Source organism: Oncorhynchus mykiss, chromosome 11 (genome assembly GCF_013265735.2).
Source record: "Oncorhynchus mykiss isolate Arlee chromosome 11, USDA_OmykA_1.1, whole genome shotgun sequence".
NCBI classification, from domain to species: Eukaryota; Metazoa; Chordata; class Actinopteri; order Salmoniformes; family Salmonidae; genus Oncorhynchus; species Oncorhynchus mykiss.
Window position 1 is genome coordinate 34,340,903 of NC_048575.1, and position 17,386 is coordinate 34,358,288.

A 17,386-nucleotide genomic window follows, 5' to 3' on the forward strand; every position below is an offset into this window, starting at 1 on the left:
TAAAAAAAAACTATATCGGGAGTAGATGGCGCCATTTGGGACCATGTACATGGAGCAACTGGAGACGACAAAAGCACGGGTCTATCATTTACTTAACAGTGGCAAATGGGAGAGAGGACATTCTTTAGATACTTGCCTGTAGAGACATTTTACTTTTTGCCACCTCTGAAGACTTTCTCAGAGTACGTGGTCATTTTCCGTCTGGGTGTTCACAATAGGGTCTGTTTGGTTAAGTGAGTGAGTGAGTATAGTGTAGGTTTTCATTGTTTGAAATTGACTGGTTGGGTGGTTTAGGTAATACTGTAGGTACCAACTTACCGTACATGTATACTAAAGGGATTCTGGCTAACTGGTTTGTATAATTCGCCACCTTTTGCTGGGTCATTTTCTATCGGGCTGTTTGTTCAGAGTATAGAGGGGCAGGTTGGTTGAGTGTCTGGAATTTGAGAAGCAGAAACTAACTGGTTCAGGTACCGACATACCACATACAGTGGGGCAAAAAGGTATTTAGTAAGCCACCAAATGTGCAAGTTCTCTCACTTAAAAAGATGAGAGGCCTGTAATTTTCCTCATTGGTACACTTCATCTATGACAGACAAAATGAGGAAAGAAAATCCAGAAAATCACATTGTAGGATTTTTAATGAATTTCTTTGCAAATTATGGTGGAAAATAAGTATTTGGTCAATAACAAAAGTTTATCTCAATACTTTGTTATATACCCTTTGATGGCAATGACAGAGGTCAAACGTTTTCTGTAAGTCTTCACAAGGTTTTCACACACTGTTGCTGGTATTTTGGCCCATTCCTCCATGCAAATCTCCTCTAGAGCAGTGATGTTTTGGGGCTGTTGCTGGGCAACAGGGACTTTCAACTCCCTCCAAAGATTTTCTATGGGGTTGAGATCTGGAGACTGGCTAGGCCACTCCAGGACCTTGAAATGCTTCTTACGAAGCCACTCCTTCGTTGCCCGGGCGGTGTGTTTGGGATCATTGTCATGCTGAAAGACCCAGCCACGTTTCATCTTCAATGCCCTTGCTGATGGAAGGAGGTTTTCACTCAAAATCTCACAATACACGACCCCATTCATTCTTTCCTTTACACGGATCAGTCGTCCTGGTCCCTTTGCAGAAACACAGCCCCAAAGCATGATGTTTCCACCCCCATGCTTCACAGTAGGTATGGCGTCTTTGGATGCAACTCAGCATTCTTTGTCCTCCAAACACGACAAATTGTGTTTTTACCAAAAAGTTATATTTTGGTTTCATCTGACCATATGACATTCTCCCAATCTTCTTCTGGATCATACAAATGCTCTCTAGCAAACTTCAGACGGGCCTGGGAATGTACTGGCTTAAGCAGGGGGACACGTCTGGCACTGCAGGATTTGAGTCCCTGGCAGCATAGTGTGTTACTGATGGTAGGCTTTGTTACTTTGGTCCCAGCTCTCTGCAGGTCATTCACTAGGTGCCCCCGTGTGGTTGTGGGATTTTTGCTCACGGTTCTTGTGATCATTTTGACCCCACGGGGTGAGATCTTGCATGGAGCCCCAGATCGAGGGAGATTATCAGTGGTCTTGTATGTCTTCCATTTCCTAATAATTGCTCCCCAGTTGATTTCTTCAAACCAAGCTGCTTACCTATTGCAGATTCAGTCTTCCCAGCCTGGTGCAGGTCTACAATTTTGTTTCTGGTGTCCTTTGACAGCTCTTTGGTCTTGGCCATAGTGGAGTTTGGAGTGTGACTGTTTGAGGTTGTGGACAGGTGTCTTTTATACTGATAACTAGTTCAAACAGGTGCCATTAATACAGGTAACGAGTGGAGGACAGAGCAGCCTCTTAAAGAAGAAGTTACAGGTCTGTGAGAGCCAGAAATCTTGCTTGTTTGTAGGTGACCAAATACTTATTTTCCACCATAATTTGCAAATTAATTCATTAAAAATCCTACAATGTGATTTTCTGGATTTCTTTTTCTCATTTTGTCTGTCTTAGTTGAATTGTACATATGATGATAATTACAGGCCTCTCTCATCTTTTTAAGTGAGAGAACTTGCACAATTGGTGGCTGACTAAATACTTTTTTGCCCGACTGTACACTGAGTTTATGGAACATGAGGAACACCTGCTCTTTCCATGACAGACTGACCAGGTGAATCCAGGTGAAAAGCCATGATCCCTTATTGATGTCACCTGTTAAATCCACTTCAATCAGTGTAGGATTTTTAAGCCTTGAGACAATTGAGACATTAATTTTGTATGTGTGCCATTCAGAGGGTGACTGGGCAAGGCTAAAGATTCAGAGTGCCTTTAAACAGGTTATTGTAGGAGGTGCCAGGCTCACCGGTTTGCGTCAAGAACTGCAACCCTGCTGGGTTGTTCACGCTCAACAATTTCCTGTGTGTGTCAAGAATGGTCCACCACCCCAAAGGACATCCAGCCAACTGGACACAACTGTGGGAAGCATTGTCGTCAACATGGGCCAGCATTCCTATGGAACACTTTCGACACCTTGTAGAGTCCATGTCCCGACGAACTGAGGCCGTTCTGAGGGCAAAAGGGGGGATGCAACTCAACATGAGGAAGGTGTTCTTAATTTTTTGTACACTCAGTGTCCATACTATGCTATAGGGATTCTGGGTCAAAGGTTGGATGTCTGTCTGGGAGTCAGCGGGTGACAGTTCCAGTTCTCTGCATTTGTTTGACATGATCTTTTATCTGGCTCGGCTTTGTGTGCTCAGACACACACACACACACACACACACACAAAAGTCCCAAAATGTTGGGTATAGGTTTGCAGTCCTTTATAGCAAACATATATGTTTCAAGTCAACAGTACACTCACACATGTAGACAAATCTAAATATGGAGATTCATTATTTTTTGACTTCCATGACCCTTATTGTACTGCTTGAGCAGGTCAGCGTCGTTAGGTTATGCATATGTGTGGCATATGTTACAAAACCATTTTCATGACTGTACTTATGATGGCAGCCGGTCACTTAAAAAGCAGCTGAGCAAAGACAAGTTGAGCGCCTTGTGTGATGAGTATCAACTGGCCGTAATCCAGAAGTAGGACACATGCCTGGTTACATCTCTCTTTTGACGAAAGTAGAGCACTATAAAGGGATTAGGGTGCCATTTGGACACAAGCCTGTCACTGTCAGGTTCCCTATGAGATCAGAGGGAATGGTTTAGTAGGAGTCAGCTCATATAAGAAATACTGTCGTGACAAAGACCAGAGAGGGCCGTGTGTGTGTCTGCGCGCGTGCGTGCTTGTGTGATAGAGAGTGGATCAGACACCTGTTGGGCTGGGGCCCACTCTCTAACTGAACGATGCCAGTAACCTATTTCAGATGGCTATAGAGAGGAGGCAACTTGCACACACATGCAAACTCTCTCTCCCTCTCACGTACACATGCACACATACCCAACCTTACACAAATAAGCAGTCAGTGAGTGGTTGGCCTGAGGCAGAGAAGAGGTGCTTGCTGTCCCTCCTGTGTCCTAGAATGCAGTTTGTTTTCTAAATCCCTACTGGTCGCCCCTGTGGCTCTGGGCGGATCTCTAGGCCCTTTTTTCACGTGAGCCTTGTCTGCAGTTTGGAAGTCAACAGTTGCCTGTGTTGTTTTTCTATTTCTCCTGACCCGTTTTCCTCGCTCCCAGTTTGGTGATAAAATGGAAGAAGGGAGAGGAGGACTTGAAGAGATAGGCGAGGAGGATGTATTCTATTCTATTCTAGAATGTTCAAGCCTTGTAGAAGGTAAGGAACCTGAAACTGAGATAGAATTGGCTGATTTAAAGTTTCTTAGTGGTGTTCCGTGTAGATACAGTAGCTCAGTAATTTGGGAGTTAAAAATAGCCCTGTGAGTACGTCAGCCATGTTGCAACACTCAACTAGAGGAAGGGTAAGGGCGGCGGGATACCCTTTCATTACCCGTCCCGCGGCATGGTTTGCTGGTATGTTCCTACCTACATTACACCCCCATTAACAGTGCTTAACTGATCTGGACAGAGTTTACAGTGAGTTGTGTAGGTGGATATATCCAGGTGAATGCACGTTATCAGTTCTGTTGGTGTTCAAGATTTAATGTCACAAGCACAGTGAAATGCCTTTCTTGCAACCTCTAACCCCAACAACGCAGTTGTCAATAACAAAGGAATACAAAAAATTAGCAAGGTAGAATAAAAACACACACTATATAAAAGAAGAAATAAGAAGAACGAGATAAAGTCAGCCAGCATACTATATGCAGGGTCAATTCCAGTACCACATTTACAATGTGCAGGGATACTGGATCGATAGAGGTAGATACAGTGCCTTCGGACAGTATTCAGACCCTTTGACTTCTTCCACATTTTGTTACGTTACAGCCTTATATGATTTCATCCATTTTAGAATAAGGCTGTAACGTCTCAAAATGAAGTCAAGGGGTCTGAATACTTAGTAGCAGCAGCGTATACGAGGATTGTATGCGAGTGGGTGTGTGTAGAGTCAAACTCTTGGATCTCTACTCCAGAGACGACATCTTGTCAATGAAATACAAAAGGTCTCCAAAATACCTCTGTAATGGTTTTCTTTCATCTTTTATCACAGATGGTTAATTAAAGTCCAAATAGTTATTGCAAATTTCCCTTCCTCTGAAGTATTTCCTGCTCATTCAAACAAGAGTTTCGAGTTCAATGAGTCATAATTCGGACGTGACTTTTTTTAGTACGGCACTTACTAACAGAACACTTTAGTGTATTTTTAGACATAGAAATAGTCACGCGTGTTAGCAAATGATGAAGTAAGTGGTCACACTGGGTGACAGTAATTGACAGACCAAAACACCATGCGATAGGAAACACTACTGTGTGGCGAAGCAGAGCGGACTGAAACGCAACGCTGGAACCCGAAAGTCGTGTTACACCCATGTGCTTTTGTTTGGTGAGGGAGGGAACATAACACAGCAATGAGGATATACCGTGGCTGGACGCTTTTCACACGACTGCCGTTGAGCTTGGAGATGGTGCTGTAGGTGCTATGGAGAGAGTGCATCTTGTCGACGTTTCTCTTTTGCATTCCCGACACTCGCGACTTTCTGTTACCACCGCCAGTGTGTCTTGTGAGAAGCCTCGTCTCTTCATTGCCTGCGCTGGTATGGCCTCGTTGTAAAAGCCTGAGGAATCTTCCATTTCAAGACTGTGAACAGATGTACAGAAAATAATGGTTTTGCTTGTTTCCCCCCAATCGGGCTGATCAAGCACCCCTTGACAATGATTTTTATGATGAACAATGATGAAGGCCAATCTGGGATTCAAACAACAACACCCTGCCGCTTTGATTGTCATGTACCAATTCCCAAAATGCCCCGTTAAACCAAAGCAGTGAAACATGTCTGTTGAAAATGCCCACTTTCTAATCTCCTCTGCTGTGTGCTTGACCTAGAAAGGGACGAATCCTGAGGTAACCTCCCTAGCCATAGCCAGGCCCATGTGTTTCCCCATGAGCCTTTGACAAGTACACATTATGGCTGTACCTGCAGTCTCGAGGAACAAGCCAACAGATCACCATGCTTTATTACTCACACTCCGCCGCTCCTCTCGTCCTCTCGTCCTCTCTTATCCTCCACGCCCCGGCCCTACGGAGAACCAACAGCCTGGAAGAATTACAGCACGGGGGGGGGGGGGAAGAGAAAAAAAAAAGAGTGTGTCAGCACACGGTCCCATGGGATAACTCTCAGTCTCACAGCAAGCCCCTCATTGTCACACATACACACACTGGATGCATCCCAAATGGCATATTCCCTATATAGCACACTGTAGTAGTGAAATAGTCATCGGAAGTAGTGATTTGTAGTGTTATGGCCCCATCCCAAGGAACACATTGATTTATAACAAGATAGAGTGTTTAGAGCGTGAACTAAAGGAAATGTTCCTTATTCTCTCTTTAGTGATGCTCCAGAGCTTTTGTATAATTTCAGCCAGTATAGAATTGTGCACAATTATATACTACAACATCCTTGCAATGCATTTTTTTTTAAATTGCAATTCGTTTGATATGTTACGAATTAAATTTGTACAATACGTTATGAATTTGTAAGGGTATAAGATCCCGTGATGCCTCTTTAAGATTGAATATCATGTTGATATATTGGGTAGTTAACAGTATGTTGATGTGTTAAAATGAAGTTGAATGGTTTTCAATATTTATGTTTTTAACTAGACATGTGTTTTCTGTTTTTCCTGGAAGTTCATGATGTATCAAAGTTCACAGTTCACAGAGGAAGACAGGACATCCCTTTAGAGAATGGGGTTATTCCAAGTCAAGATGGCCGCCGTTTTCCAAACATCCTAATGTGCTACTGGAAGGAACAACATTTCCTCCTGTATTGACTTTGACGTACGAATGTCTGTAGTCAGTGACTTCTGTTCACTGTGATGATTCCATTTCCCAATTCTCTGGATAACGTTCTGTCACTCTCCTAGACATATTTGGAATATTTGCCCAGGCTTTTGAAAGTGGGGAGGGTTTACAGTGAACAGCTGCTTCGGTTTGATGTTTTCATCACTGATATTGTTTCTGTCACATGAAATTTGGAGTTCCCGATCACTGAAATAAGCAACAACATGACTATGTGATGAGATTTGGGTTGTGCATCCTGAATGGTTTCCTATTTCCTTTATAGTGCACTACTTTGGACCAGGGTTGGGCACTATATAGGGAATAGCGTGTGATTTGGGACACACCTGGGGACTAGTCTGCAGTACTGGATGCTTCCTATCCTGGAAGATATCAATATCCCACTTTATGATTTTATGATAATTCATACAATGAAACTTGAAGGTTGTTTCCTGTGGCTAGATTTATTGAAAATTCCCAACAGATAACAGAACAATGCTTCTCATACTTTTCTTGGATGCTTAGTTCTCTGCTGATGCTGTCATTGAGTAGAGAACCGACGATCTTTTCAGCTTGAGGCCCAGATGGAACCGTGTATACTGAACAAGAGCGGTTGGCTATGTCAGTACATGTCCATTCGGGACATGTATCGTCCGAGGGTGAATATTCTGCAAACATTTTGTTCCTTTGCCCCAGGCAAGCTCAATCAAACGGCAGATAAAGCATTTGGACTAATTTCAAATAGTAATTGAACCCAGGTCTGATCTGTAGATACATCATTTTTGGTCTAGAGCCTCTACAGGATCAGTGTCCCCCCCCCCCCCCCCCCCCCCCCCCGCGGGACGGTTGAGCTAATGTGCGCAAATGTGATTAGCATGACGTTGTAAGTAACAAAAAACATTTCCCAGGACATAGACATGTCTTATATGGGCAGAAATCTTTCATTCTTCCTAATCGAACTGCACTGTCCAACTTACAGTGGCGATTACAGTGAAAAAATACCATGCTACTGTTTGAGGAGAGTGCACAACAACAAAAACATTTTATCATGGCAACTGGTTTGATACATTTACCTCTGAAGGTAAATAATGTACTTACATTCAGTAATCTTGCTCTGATTTGTCATCCTGAGGGTCCCAGAGATAAAATGGAGCATAGTTTTGTTTGATAAAATCCATTTGTATATTTAAATGTAGGAACTGGGTTCTACAGTTTGAACCTCTGCAGTTTGAACCCCTCCCAGTCTGGCTGGTCCACTGGTGTTTAGGGTTAGGTCTCTGACTTAGACTATAGTTTTATAGTCATGTGTATGCCCTAAAGGTTTGTAAATGCACCTAAGGGCACGCGTACACGCACACACACACACACAGCAGGTGAGAATAAACAGTAAAAGAATACTGTCCCAGTTTGTATAAAATAAAAACAAAAGGCAAACTACTTCCAAAACGATGCTACTAAAACTACTAAAACTCTACTAAAACTAAGTGCTCAGATGCATATGATTTCCAGTGGATCAACATTGCTGCTCAGGGGTTGAGAAGAGCTGAAGGATGGGACTAAAAACAAACAAAAGATAACTATTGTAAACTATACTGTGTCCGTAAAATGTATATAGTATGTACAGTGCGTTCGGAAAGTTTTCAGACCCCTTGACTTTTTCAACATTTTGTTAAGTTACAGCCTTATTCTAAGATATATTACATAGTTTTTTTCCCTCATCAATTTACACACAATGCCCCATAATGACAAAGCAACATTTTTAAAATGTATTTTTAGCAAATGTATAAAAAATAACACATTTGTTTTTTCCTGGCGCCACTTCCCTACCCACTGCCACACCCACCTCCTAAGCACCTTTTTGGCCCAGTAGAAACCATGCACCCACACACCGTAAGAATAGTGCCACAGTACCCGTATGTTGACCCAACCTCTCTCCCTCTCTCTCCAGAGCAAACCAAAAGCAACCTAAAGGTGACCTCCCCGGAGGACGCCGAGCACCTGAGCAGGAGGCAGGGCCCCCCGAATGGGACCCCCACCCGGGCCCAGGACCCCAAAAGTAACAGCAGCCGCAACGTCCCCCGCAGGCATACGTTAGGGGGGGCACGCAGCTCCCGAGAGATCCTGGCCATGCAGCCCTCGGACATGGACAAGAAGAGGGAGGCCTTCCTGGAGCACCTGAAACAGAAGTACCCTCACCACGCCTCGGCCATCATGGGCCACCAGGAGAGGCTCCGGGAACAGGTTAGTGACGAGCAGGTTAGTGACAGTGGAGATATTTCATTCCATATTTTTTACTTGCGTTTCCTACTGGCGGTCTAAGCCACCGCCACCAGAATACATGTACCAGTGAAAGCGTGGGACCGAATCCGACCCACTGCTATTCTAGCACACCCTCTCTCATCTCTTCCTACCTTTACTGCCAGTCTTTCACTTGGGCTCTATTGTGACACTTTTCCTAGTTAATCAATTTCTTTGGTCCAAATTATCAATGAATGTGAGACTACTCTTTTACACCTGGGGTGTTACAAGTGATTTGTATTTGTCTTGTTTGGGTCAGGTGACAGTCCAATTGCAACACTATTTCTCCCTGTTTTGCCACAAGTCCATTCCATAAATCATGTTGTCACCTTTTTTTCTCCTTAGTCTGCTCCAAAATTCTTGTTCTTTTGTATTTTGTCTTGTGCAGAAGTGGTAAACATTTGGCTCCGTACTGTTGCGGTTTCCCGGACACAGATTAAAGCTAGTCTTGGACAAAGAAACATGGTCAATTAATCTCTATCTGGGAAACTGGCCCCCAGTGTTCACATTCAATATTTCACAAACGCTACAAACTTTGCATCTACCATTAGCTGCTTATTGCATGTTGGTCATTCATTAATAATGACCGCTTAATAACCATAGATTCATCATCAGAATCCTCTGCTCACACACAAAAACAGAGTGAGAGTCTTTAGACCAGGTGTGGTAGCCCTTTGGGACTCCGACTGAGTCTTTAGACGGCTCCCTGTTTCATCTATTGCTGCTCATTGGACCCTATGATCACTCCACAACACAGCTGATGCCTCATTTTGTTTATCTGTCGGCCCCAACCTCAAACTCAGGCCCTGTGTGTAGCTAACTGAACTCTCTGCCCATTCATTGCCATTTACCCGTTGTTGTTGTTGTCTTAGCTGTTTACCCGTTGTTGTCTCACCTGTTGTTGTCTTAGCTCTCCCAATCAACACTTGTGATTGCTTTATGCCTCTCTCTAATGTCAATATGCCTTGTATACTGTTGTTTAGGGCAGCTCCCATTGTTTTATTTTACTGCAGAGCCCCTAGTCCTGCTCAACATGCCTCAGATATCTCCCTTGTCCCCCACACTTGCGGAGACCGCACCTAGCTTAACTGGCGCCTCCAGAGGTGCAACCGCTCTCATCATCACTCAATGCCTAGGTTTACCCCCACTGTACTCACACCCTACCATACCCTTTATACCCCATTATGCCCTGAATCTATTCTACCACGACCAGAATTATGCTCCTTTTATTCTCTGTTCCCAACAAACTAGACAACCAGTTCTTATAGCCTTCAGCCGTACTCTCATCCAACTCTGTTCCTCTGGTGATGTAGAGGTTAACCCAGGCCCCGCAGCCCCCAGCACCACTCCCATTGCCCAGGCGTTCTCATGTGTTGACTTCTGCAACCGTAAAAGCCTTGGGTACATGCATGTTATGATCAGAAGCCTCCTCCCTAAGTTTGCTTCCGCCAACCTTGATGTCCTAGCCGTGTCTGAACCCTGGCTTAGGAAGGCCACCAAAAATTCTGAAATTTCCATCCCCAATTACAACATTTTCCATCAAGACAGAACTGCTAAAGGGGCCGGAATTGCAATCTACTGTAGAGATAGCCTGCAGAGTTCTGTCATACTATCCAGGTCTATGCCCAAACAGTTTGAGCTTCTACTTTTAATGATCCATCTCTTCAGAAATAAGTCCCTCACTGTTGCCGCTTGTTATAGACCCCCCTCAGCTCCCAGCTGTACCCTGGACACCATATGTGAATTGATAGCCCCCCCATCTATCGTCAGAGTTTGTACTACTAGGTGACCTAAATTGGGATATGCTTAACACCTCGGCTGTCCTACAATCTAAGCTAGATGCCCTCAAATATCACACAAATTATCAAGGAACCTACCAGGTACAACCCCAAATCTGTAAACATGGGCACCTTCATAGATATCATATTAAATACACCTCTGCTGTTTTCAACCAGGATCTCAGCAATCACTGCCTCATTGCCTGCGACCACCCCTCATCACTGTCAAATGCTCCCGTAAACACTTCTGCGAGCAGGCCTTTCTAATCGACCTGGCCCGGGTATCCTGGAAGGATATTGGCCTCATCCCATCAGTAGAGGATGCCTGGTTGTTCTTTAAAAGTGCTTTCCGCACCATCTTAAATAAGCAAGCCCCTTTCAAAGAATGTAGAGCTAAGAACAGATATAGCCCTTGGTTCACTCCAGACTTGACTGCTCTTGACCAGTACAAAAACACCCTGTGGCGTACTGCACTAGCATTGAATAGTCCCCGTGATATGCAACTTTTCAGGGAAGTCGGGAACCAATACACACAGTTTGAAAAAGCTAGCCTTTGCTTTCCTAACAGAAATTTGTATCCTGCAGCACTAATTCCAAAAGGTTTTGGGACACTGTAAACTCCATGGAGAATAAGAGTATCTCCTCCCAGTTGCCCACTGCACTAAGACTAGGAAACACTGTCACCACTGATAAATCCACGATAATCAAGAATTTCAATAAGCATTTCTCTACGGCTGAGAGTGTGGTAGCCCTTTGGGACTCAGACTGGGAGTCTTTAGACCAGGTGTGGGAGCCCTTTCCTGCTGTCATTGACCAAAAGCACACTCTTTAGACTCATGGGTGGAATAGTATTAATATTTGTCATAATTCCATAATTTTACGACGAAAATCCATTTTTTCTATGTCAAATTTATTTTTTCTTAAAAAAACAAACAATTTTTCAGGCTTCTGTGATGTATAATAAAATAAAATACAAAAATAAAAATAAGTGTAATATTGGGATGCAAACTCAAAACTGAATACATTTCAATTATACATCTGACATGGTACAGGTGTCTGTCAGGTTACTACTTTTGTTTCAAAGTCGATTTGTTTAAGACTACCAAGAAACACTCTGTGGGACCCTGATTCAGCCCACTGCAGTAAAAGGTTCAACATTTTACCCGCAAGCTCATTCAATATGTTTGAGTAAAATAAAAAGTGTATACAGTATATATATATATATATATATATATATATATATATATATTAGTGATGGGGGAAATATCAATACAGTTGCATATCAGAATATTATTTTTGGCAATCTATTGTACTGTATCGTTTAGACAATATCACAACATTATTTTATGCGCTAGTTGGCTGTACCTGCACCAAAACTCGAGTATCTTTCCTGCATAGCTTGTTCTCCATCTTCTTTTAAAATAGGGAGCCATATTTGTTTTCAGTACTTTTATTTCTCATGGCTCACTCTTGTCCCTCTGCTGCAGACATACTGTATGATGAGCAATATGATTGGACCATGGGAATCTCAATAAAATCACAGTATTGAATCGCAATACATATCGTATCAGCATCTAAGTATCGTGATCATTTTGTGCTTTTTTGGCCTAAAAAAGCCCTATGTTTGGAGCAAATCCAACACAGCACATAACTGAGTAACTGCCTCCTAATTTTCAAACATCATGTTATGGGTATGCTTGACATCGGCACATACTGGGGAGTTTTTCGGGATAAAAAAGAAACGGGATAGGGCTAAGCACAGGTAAAATCCAGCAAAACCAAAATCAGTGTGCTTTACACCAGACACTGGCAGAGGAATTCACCCTTCAGCCGGACAATAAACACAAGGCCAAACCTACACTGGAGTTGCTTACCAAGAAGACAGTGGATGTTCCTTACCAAGTTACTTAAAAAAAATAATAATAATCTGCTTGAAATACTATGGCAAGACTTGAAAATTGCTGTCCAGCTATGACCCCCAACATCTTGACAGAGCTTATAGAGTTTTTAAAAGAATAGTAGGCAACTATTACACAATCCAGGTGTGCAAAGCTCTTAAGAGACTTACCCAAGAAGACTTACAGCTGTAATCGCTACCAAAGGTGTTTCTAACATGTATGGACTCAATTTGAATCCCACTTTGTAACACTTTGTAATGAAATGTGAAGAAATCCAAGGAGTCTGAATACTTTGGCAAGGCACTGTATAGTATCAAAGATTCCAAACGCGGTGGATAGAGGAAAATGTTTTGCACATTTCACGGCGAGCAAATATATAACATTTTAAGTGCGGCCCTCCAGACCTCAGTGATGACCGAATGCAGTTTGACATCCTGCCACGTTCTGACCTTAGTTCTGTTATTATATCTTTGTGTTAGTAGGGTCAGTGCGTGAGTTGGGTGGGCTGTCTATGTTCGTTTTTCTGTCATTTGGGATTTCTGTTGTTTCCGCATAGTATGGTTCTCAATCGGAGGCAGCTGCGAATCGTTGTCCCTGATTGAGAATCATACTTAGGTAGCCTGGTTTCACTTTTGAGTTGTGGGTGTTTATTTTCTGTTTAGTGTTGTACCTTACAGGACTGTTCGTTGGTTGTTTATTGTTTTGTTTTCAGTGTTCATTAAAATGTTTAAAATATGAACACTTACCACGCTGCGCATTGGTCCTCCTCTCTTTCGCTCGACGAAGAACGTTACACATCCCTGCTTTAGACAATGAAGAATGTATGTTGCCGTATCACCCTTGGGGCAACTTGGCCGAGCAGAAGAAGGTTTGGGAGAAGGAGCAGTAGAACCTCAGACCTTTGGTTCACCTGGCCTCTCTGTTTGTGGTTCAGATGAGACAAAAGGGTGTGATCACCTGGCTTTGTAGTCAAAACAATAGAGATAAATGTGAGCCGGGCACTAAGTCATAAGGGTGTACTGGCTGTGCGTGTGTGTGTGTGCATGCAAATTGGTATGCATTCTGCATTTTCTGCCCATTATGATTGATTATCCATGAATAAGATTTTATGAGACAGCAATCATTGCAATTCAAGACATCAAACCTCAACAATTTGAGCAGCAATGTTCATTTTTTGGGGAGGTGGGGGAGAACAGCTTTAATATTGGAGATAGATTGTGGCTTCCATGAATGTAGTTGTCTGCATCACTTCCAATCCTCCATATATTTTTTTGTAAGTACAGTACCAGTCAAAAGTTTGGACATACCTACTCATTCTAGGGTTTTTCTTTCATTTTACTATTTTCTACATTGTAGAATATGAAATAACACATATGGAATCATGTAGTAACCAAAAAAGTGTTAAAACAAATCAAAATATATTTTAGATTATTCAAAGTAGCCACCCTTTGCCTTGATGACAGCTTTGCACACTCTTGGCATTCTCTCAACCAGCATCACCTGGAATACTTTTCCAACCGTCTTGAAGGTGTTCCCACATATGCTGAGCACTTGTTGACTGCATTTCCTTCACTCTGAGCTTCAACTCATCCCAAACCATCTCAATTGGGTTGAGGTCGGGTGATTGTGAAGGCCAGGTCATTTGATGAAGCACTCCATCACTTTCCTTCTTAGTCAAATAGCCCTTACACAGCCGGGAGGTATGTTAGGTCATTGTCCTGTTGAAAAACAAATGATAGGTGCAAACCAGATGGGATGGTGTATCGCTGCAGAATGCTGTGGTAGCCATGCTGGTTAAGTGTGCCTTGAATTATAACTAAATCCCTGACAGTCACCAGCAAAGCACCCCCACACCATCTCCTCCATGCTTCATGGTTGGAAACACATGCAGAGATCATCCGTTCACCTACTCTGCATCTCACAAAGACACGGCGGTTGCAACCAAAAATCGCAAATTTGGACAAATCAGACCAAGGGACGAATTTCCACCGGTCTAATGTCCATTGATCTACAGTTTCTTGGCCCAAGCAAGTCTCTTCTTATTATTGGCCTGATTCACGCAGTCTCCTCTGAACAGTTGATGTTGAGATGTGTCTGTTACTTGAACTCTGTGAAGCATTTGTTTGGGCTGCCATTTCTGAGACTGGTTACACTAATGAACTTATCCTCTGCAGCAGAGGTAACTCTGGGTCTTCCTTTTCTGTGGCGGTCCTCATGAGAGCCAGTTTCATCATAACGCTTGATGGTTTTTGCGACTGCACAAATACATTTTTAAAGTTCTTGAAATGTTCCGGATTGACTGACCTTCATGTCTTAAAGTAATGATGGACTGTCGTTTCTGTTTGCTTTTTCTTTTTTTATTAAACCTTTATTTAACTAGGAAAGTAAGTAGAGAGCAAATTCTTATTTACAATGACAGCCTACCGCTTCCAAACCCTGACCCGGGCGATGCTGGACCAATTGTGTGCCACCCTATGGGACTTCCAGTCACGGCCAGTTGTGATACAGCCTGGAATCGAACCAGTAGTGACACCTCAAGCACTGAGATGCAGTGCCTTAGACCACTGCGTCACTCGGGAGCTGTTCTTGCCATAATATGGACTTGGTCTTTTACCAAATAGGGCTATCTTCTGTATACCACCCCTACCTTGTCACAACACAACTGATTGGCCCAAACACATTAAGAAGGAAAGAAATTCCACAAATTAACTTTAAAAAAAGCACACCTGTAAATTGAAATTAATTCCAGGTGACTAACTCATGAAGCTGTTTGAGAGAATGCCAAGCTGTCATCAAGGCACAGGGTGGCTACTTTGAAGAAATTCAAATAGAAAATACATTTTGATTTGTTTAACACTTTTTTGGTTACTACATGATTCCATATGTGTTATTTCGTAGTTTTTCTTCACTATAATTCTACAATGTAGAAAATAATACATATCAAGAAAACCCCTTGAATGAGTAAGTTTCTCCAAACTTTTGACTGGTACTGTATAGATAATATATTTACTGTATATATTTTTTAATATATTTTCCTTTATTATTTTCCCCTAACTCTACCACCCCTCCCCTAATTGGAGTAAACTAATGAACAACAACTCTTGGGCTTCTACTTCCAGCTTATACAGTGCATTCGGGAAATATTCAGACCCCTTGACTTGTTACGTTACAGCCTTATTCTAAAATGTATCAAATACATGTTTTTCCTCATCGATCTACACACAATATCCCATAATGACAAAGGGAAAACAGGTTTTAATAAGTGTTATTATAAGCAAATTTATGAAATATTAAAAACAGAAATACCTTATTTACATCGCTATTCAGACCCTTTGCTATGAGACTCGAAATTGAGCTCAGGTGCATCCTGTTTACATTTATCATCCCACAGTAGACAGTGCATGTCAGAGCAAAAAAACAAACAAGCCATGAGTTTGAAGGAATTGCCCGTATAGCTCCGAGACAGGATTTTGTCAAGACACAGATCTTGGGACGGGTACTAAAATATTTCTGGAGCATTGAAGGTCCCCAAGAACACAGTGTCCTCCATCATTCTTAAATGGAAGAAGTTTGGAACCACCAAGACTCTTCCTAGAGCTGGCCGTCCAGCCAAACTGAGCAATCAGGAGAAAGGGGCCTTGGTCAGGGAGGTGCCCAAGAAACCGATGGTCACTCTGACAGAGCTCCAGAGTTCCTCTGCAGAGATGGGAAAACCTTCCAGAAGGACAACCATCTCTGCAGCACTCCAACAATCAGGCCTTTATGGTAGAGTGGCCAGATGGAAGCCACTCTTCAGTAAAAGGCACACGACAGCCTGCTTGGAGTTGGCCAAAAGGCACCAAAAGACTCTCAGACCATGAGAAACAAGATTCTCTGGTCTGATGAAACCAAGATTGAACTCTGAATTCCAAGCGTCACGTCTGGAGGAAACCTTGCGCCATCCCTATGGTGAATTATGGTGGTGGCAGCATGTTGTGGGGATGTTTTTCAGCGGCAGGGACTGGGAGACTAGTCAGGATCGAGGGAAAGATGAACGGAGCAAAGTACAGAGAGCTCCTTGATGAAAACCTGCTCCAGAGCACTCAGGACCTCAGACTGGGGTGAAGGTTCACCTTCCAACAGGACAACAACCCTAAGCACACAGCTAAGACAACGCAGGAGTGGCTTTGGGACAAGTCTCTGAATGTCCTTGATTGGCCCAGCCAGAGCCCGGACTTGAACCCAATCGATCATCTCTGGAGAGACCTGAAAACAGCTTTGCAGCGATGCTTACCATCCAACCTGACAGAGCTTGAGAGGATCTGCAGAGATGAATGAGAGAAACTCCCCATATACATGTGTGCCAAGCTTGTAGCATCATACCCAAGACGACTCGACAAAGGTGCTTCAACAAAGTACTGAGTAAAGGCAATGAATACTTATGTAAATGCGATATCTGTTTTTTATTTTTAATACATCTGCAAACATTTCTAACAACCTGGTTTTGCTTTGTCATGATGGGGTATTGTGCGTAAATTGAAGAGGGGGGAAAAATATCTATTGAATCAATTTTAGAATAAGGCTGTAATTTAACAAAATGTGGAAAAAGTCAAGGGGTCTGAATCCTTTCCGAATGAACTGTACATACTACATACATTTGACGGACACAGTATAGTGTACAATAGTTATATTTAGTTTGTTTTTAGTCCCATCCTTCAGCTCTACTCAACCCCTGAGCAGCAATGTTGATCCACTGGAAATCATATGCATCTGAGCACTTAGTTTTGGTCGCTATTTAGTAGCTTATTTTTAGTAGTTTGCCTTTGTTTTTATTTTAGGGTTAAGGTTACAATACTGGGACATGTGTGTGTGTGTGTGTCATTGAGGGGGTGAGTGAGAGCGAAGCCTAATTTATATTTCAGCAACATGAGGCTAGTTGCCTATCTACAGATGTAAGATCTTAATTTGAGCCAGTTTGCTACAACAGAAAAATCAGAAAAATCCTGCAGCAGGAACTGTGAATTATAATTAATGGACATTTTTCATAAGGGAAA

The 17,386-nt window shown here is 42.6% G+C and overlaps 1 protein-coding gene across 14 annotated transcripts in view; it reads left to right on the forward strand.

Moving 5' to 3' along the window:
• The window catches only part of LOC110535604 (sickle tail protein homolog), a 243,719-nt gene that overhangs the window by 157,064 nt on the left and 69,269 nt on the right, over positions 1–17,386 (forward strand). For 12 of the 14 annotated variants that reach the window (XM_036935332.1, XM_021620705.2, XM_021620700.2 and 9 more), the window contains exon 2: positions 8,328–8,620. In XM_036935332.1, the coding sequence (XP_036791227.1) occupies positions 8,328–8,620 (293 nt within the window). Of the gene's footprint in view, positions 1–3,464; positions 3,758–8,327; positions 8,636–17,386 lie in introns of those variants that run through there. The other 2 variants (XM_021620703.2, XM_021620697.2) reach the window with 2 other exon arrangements.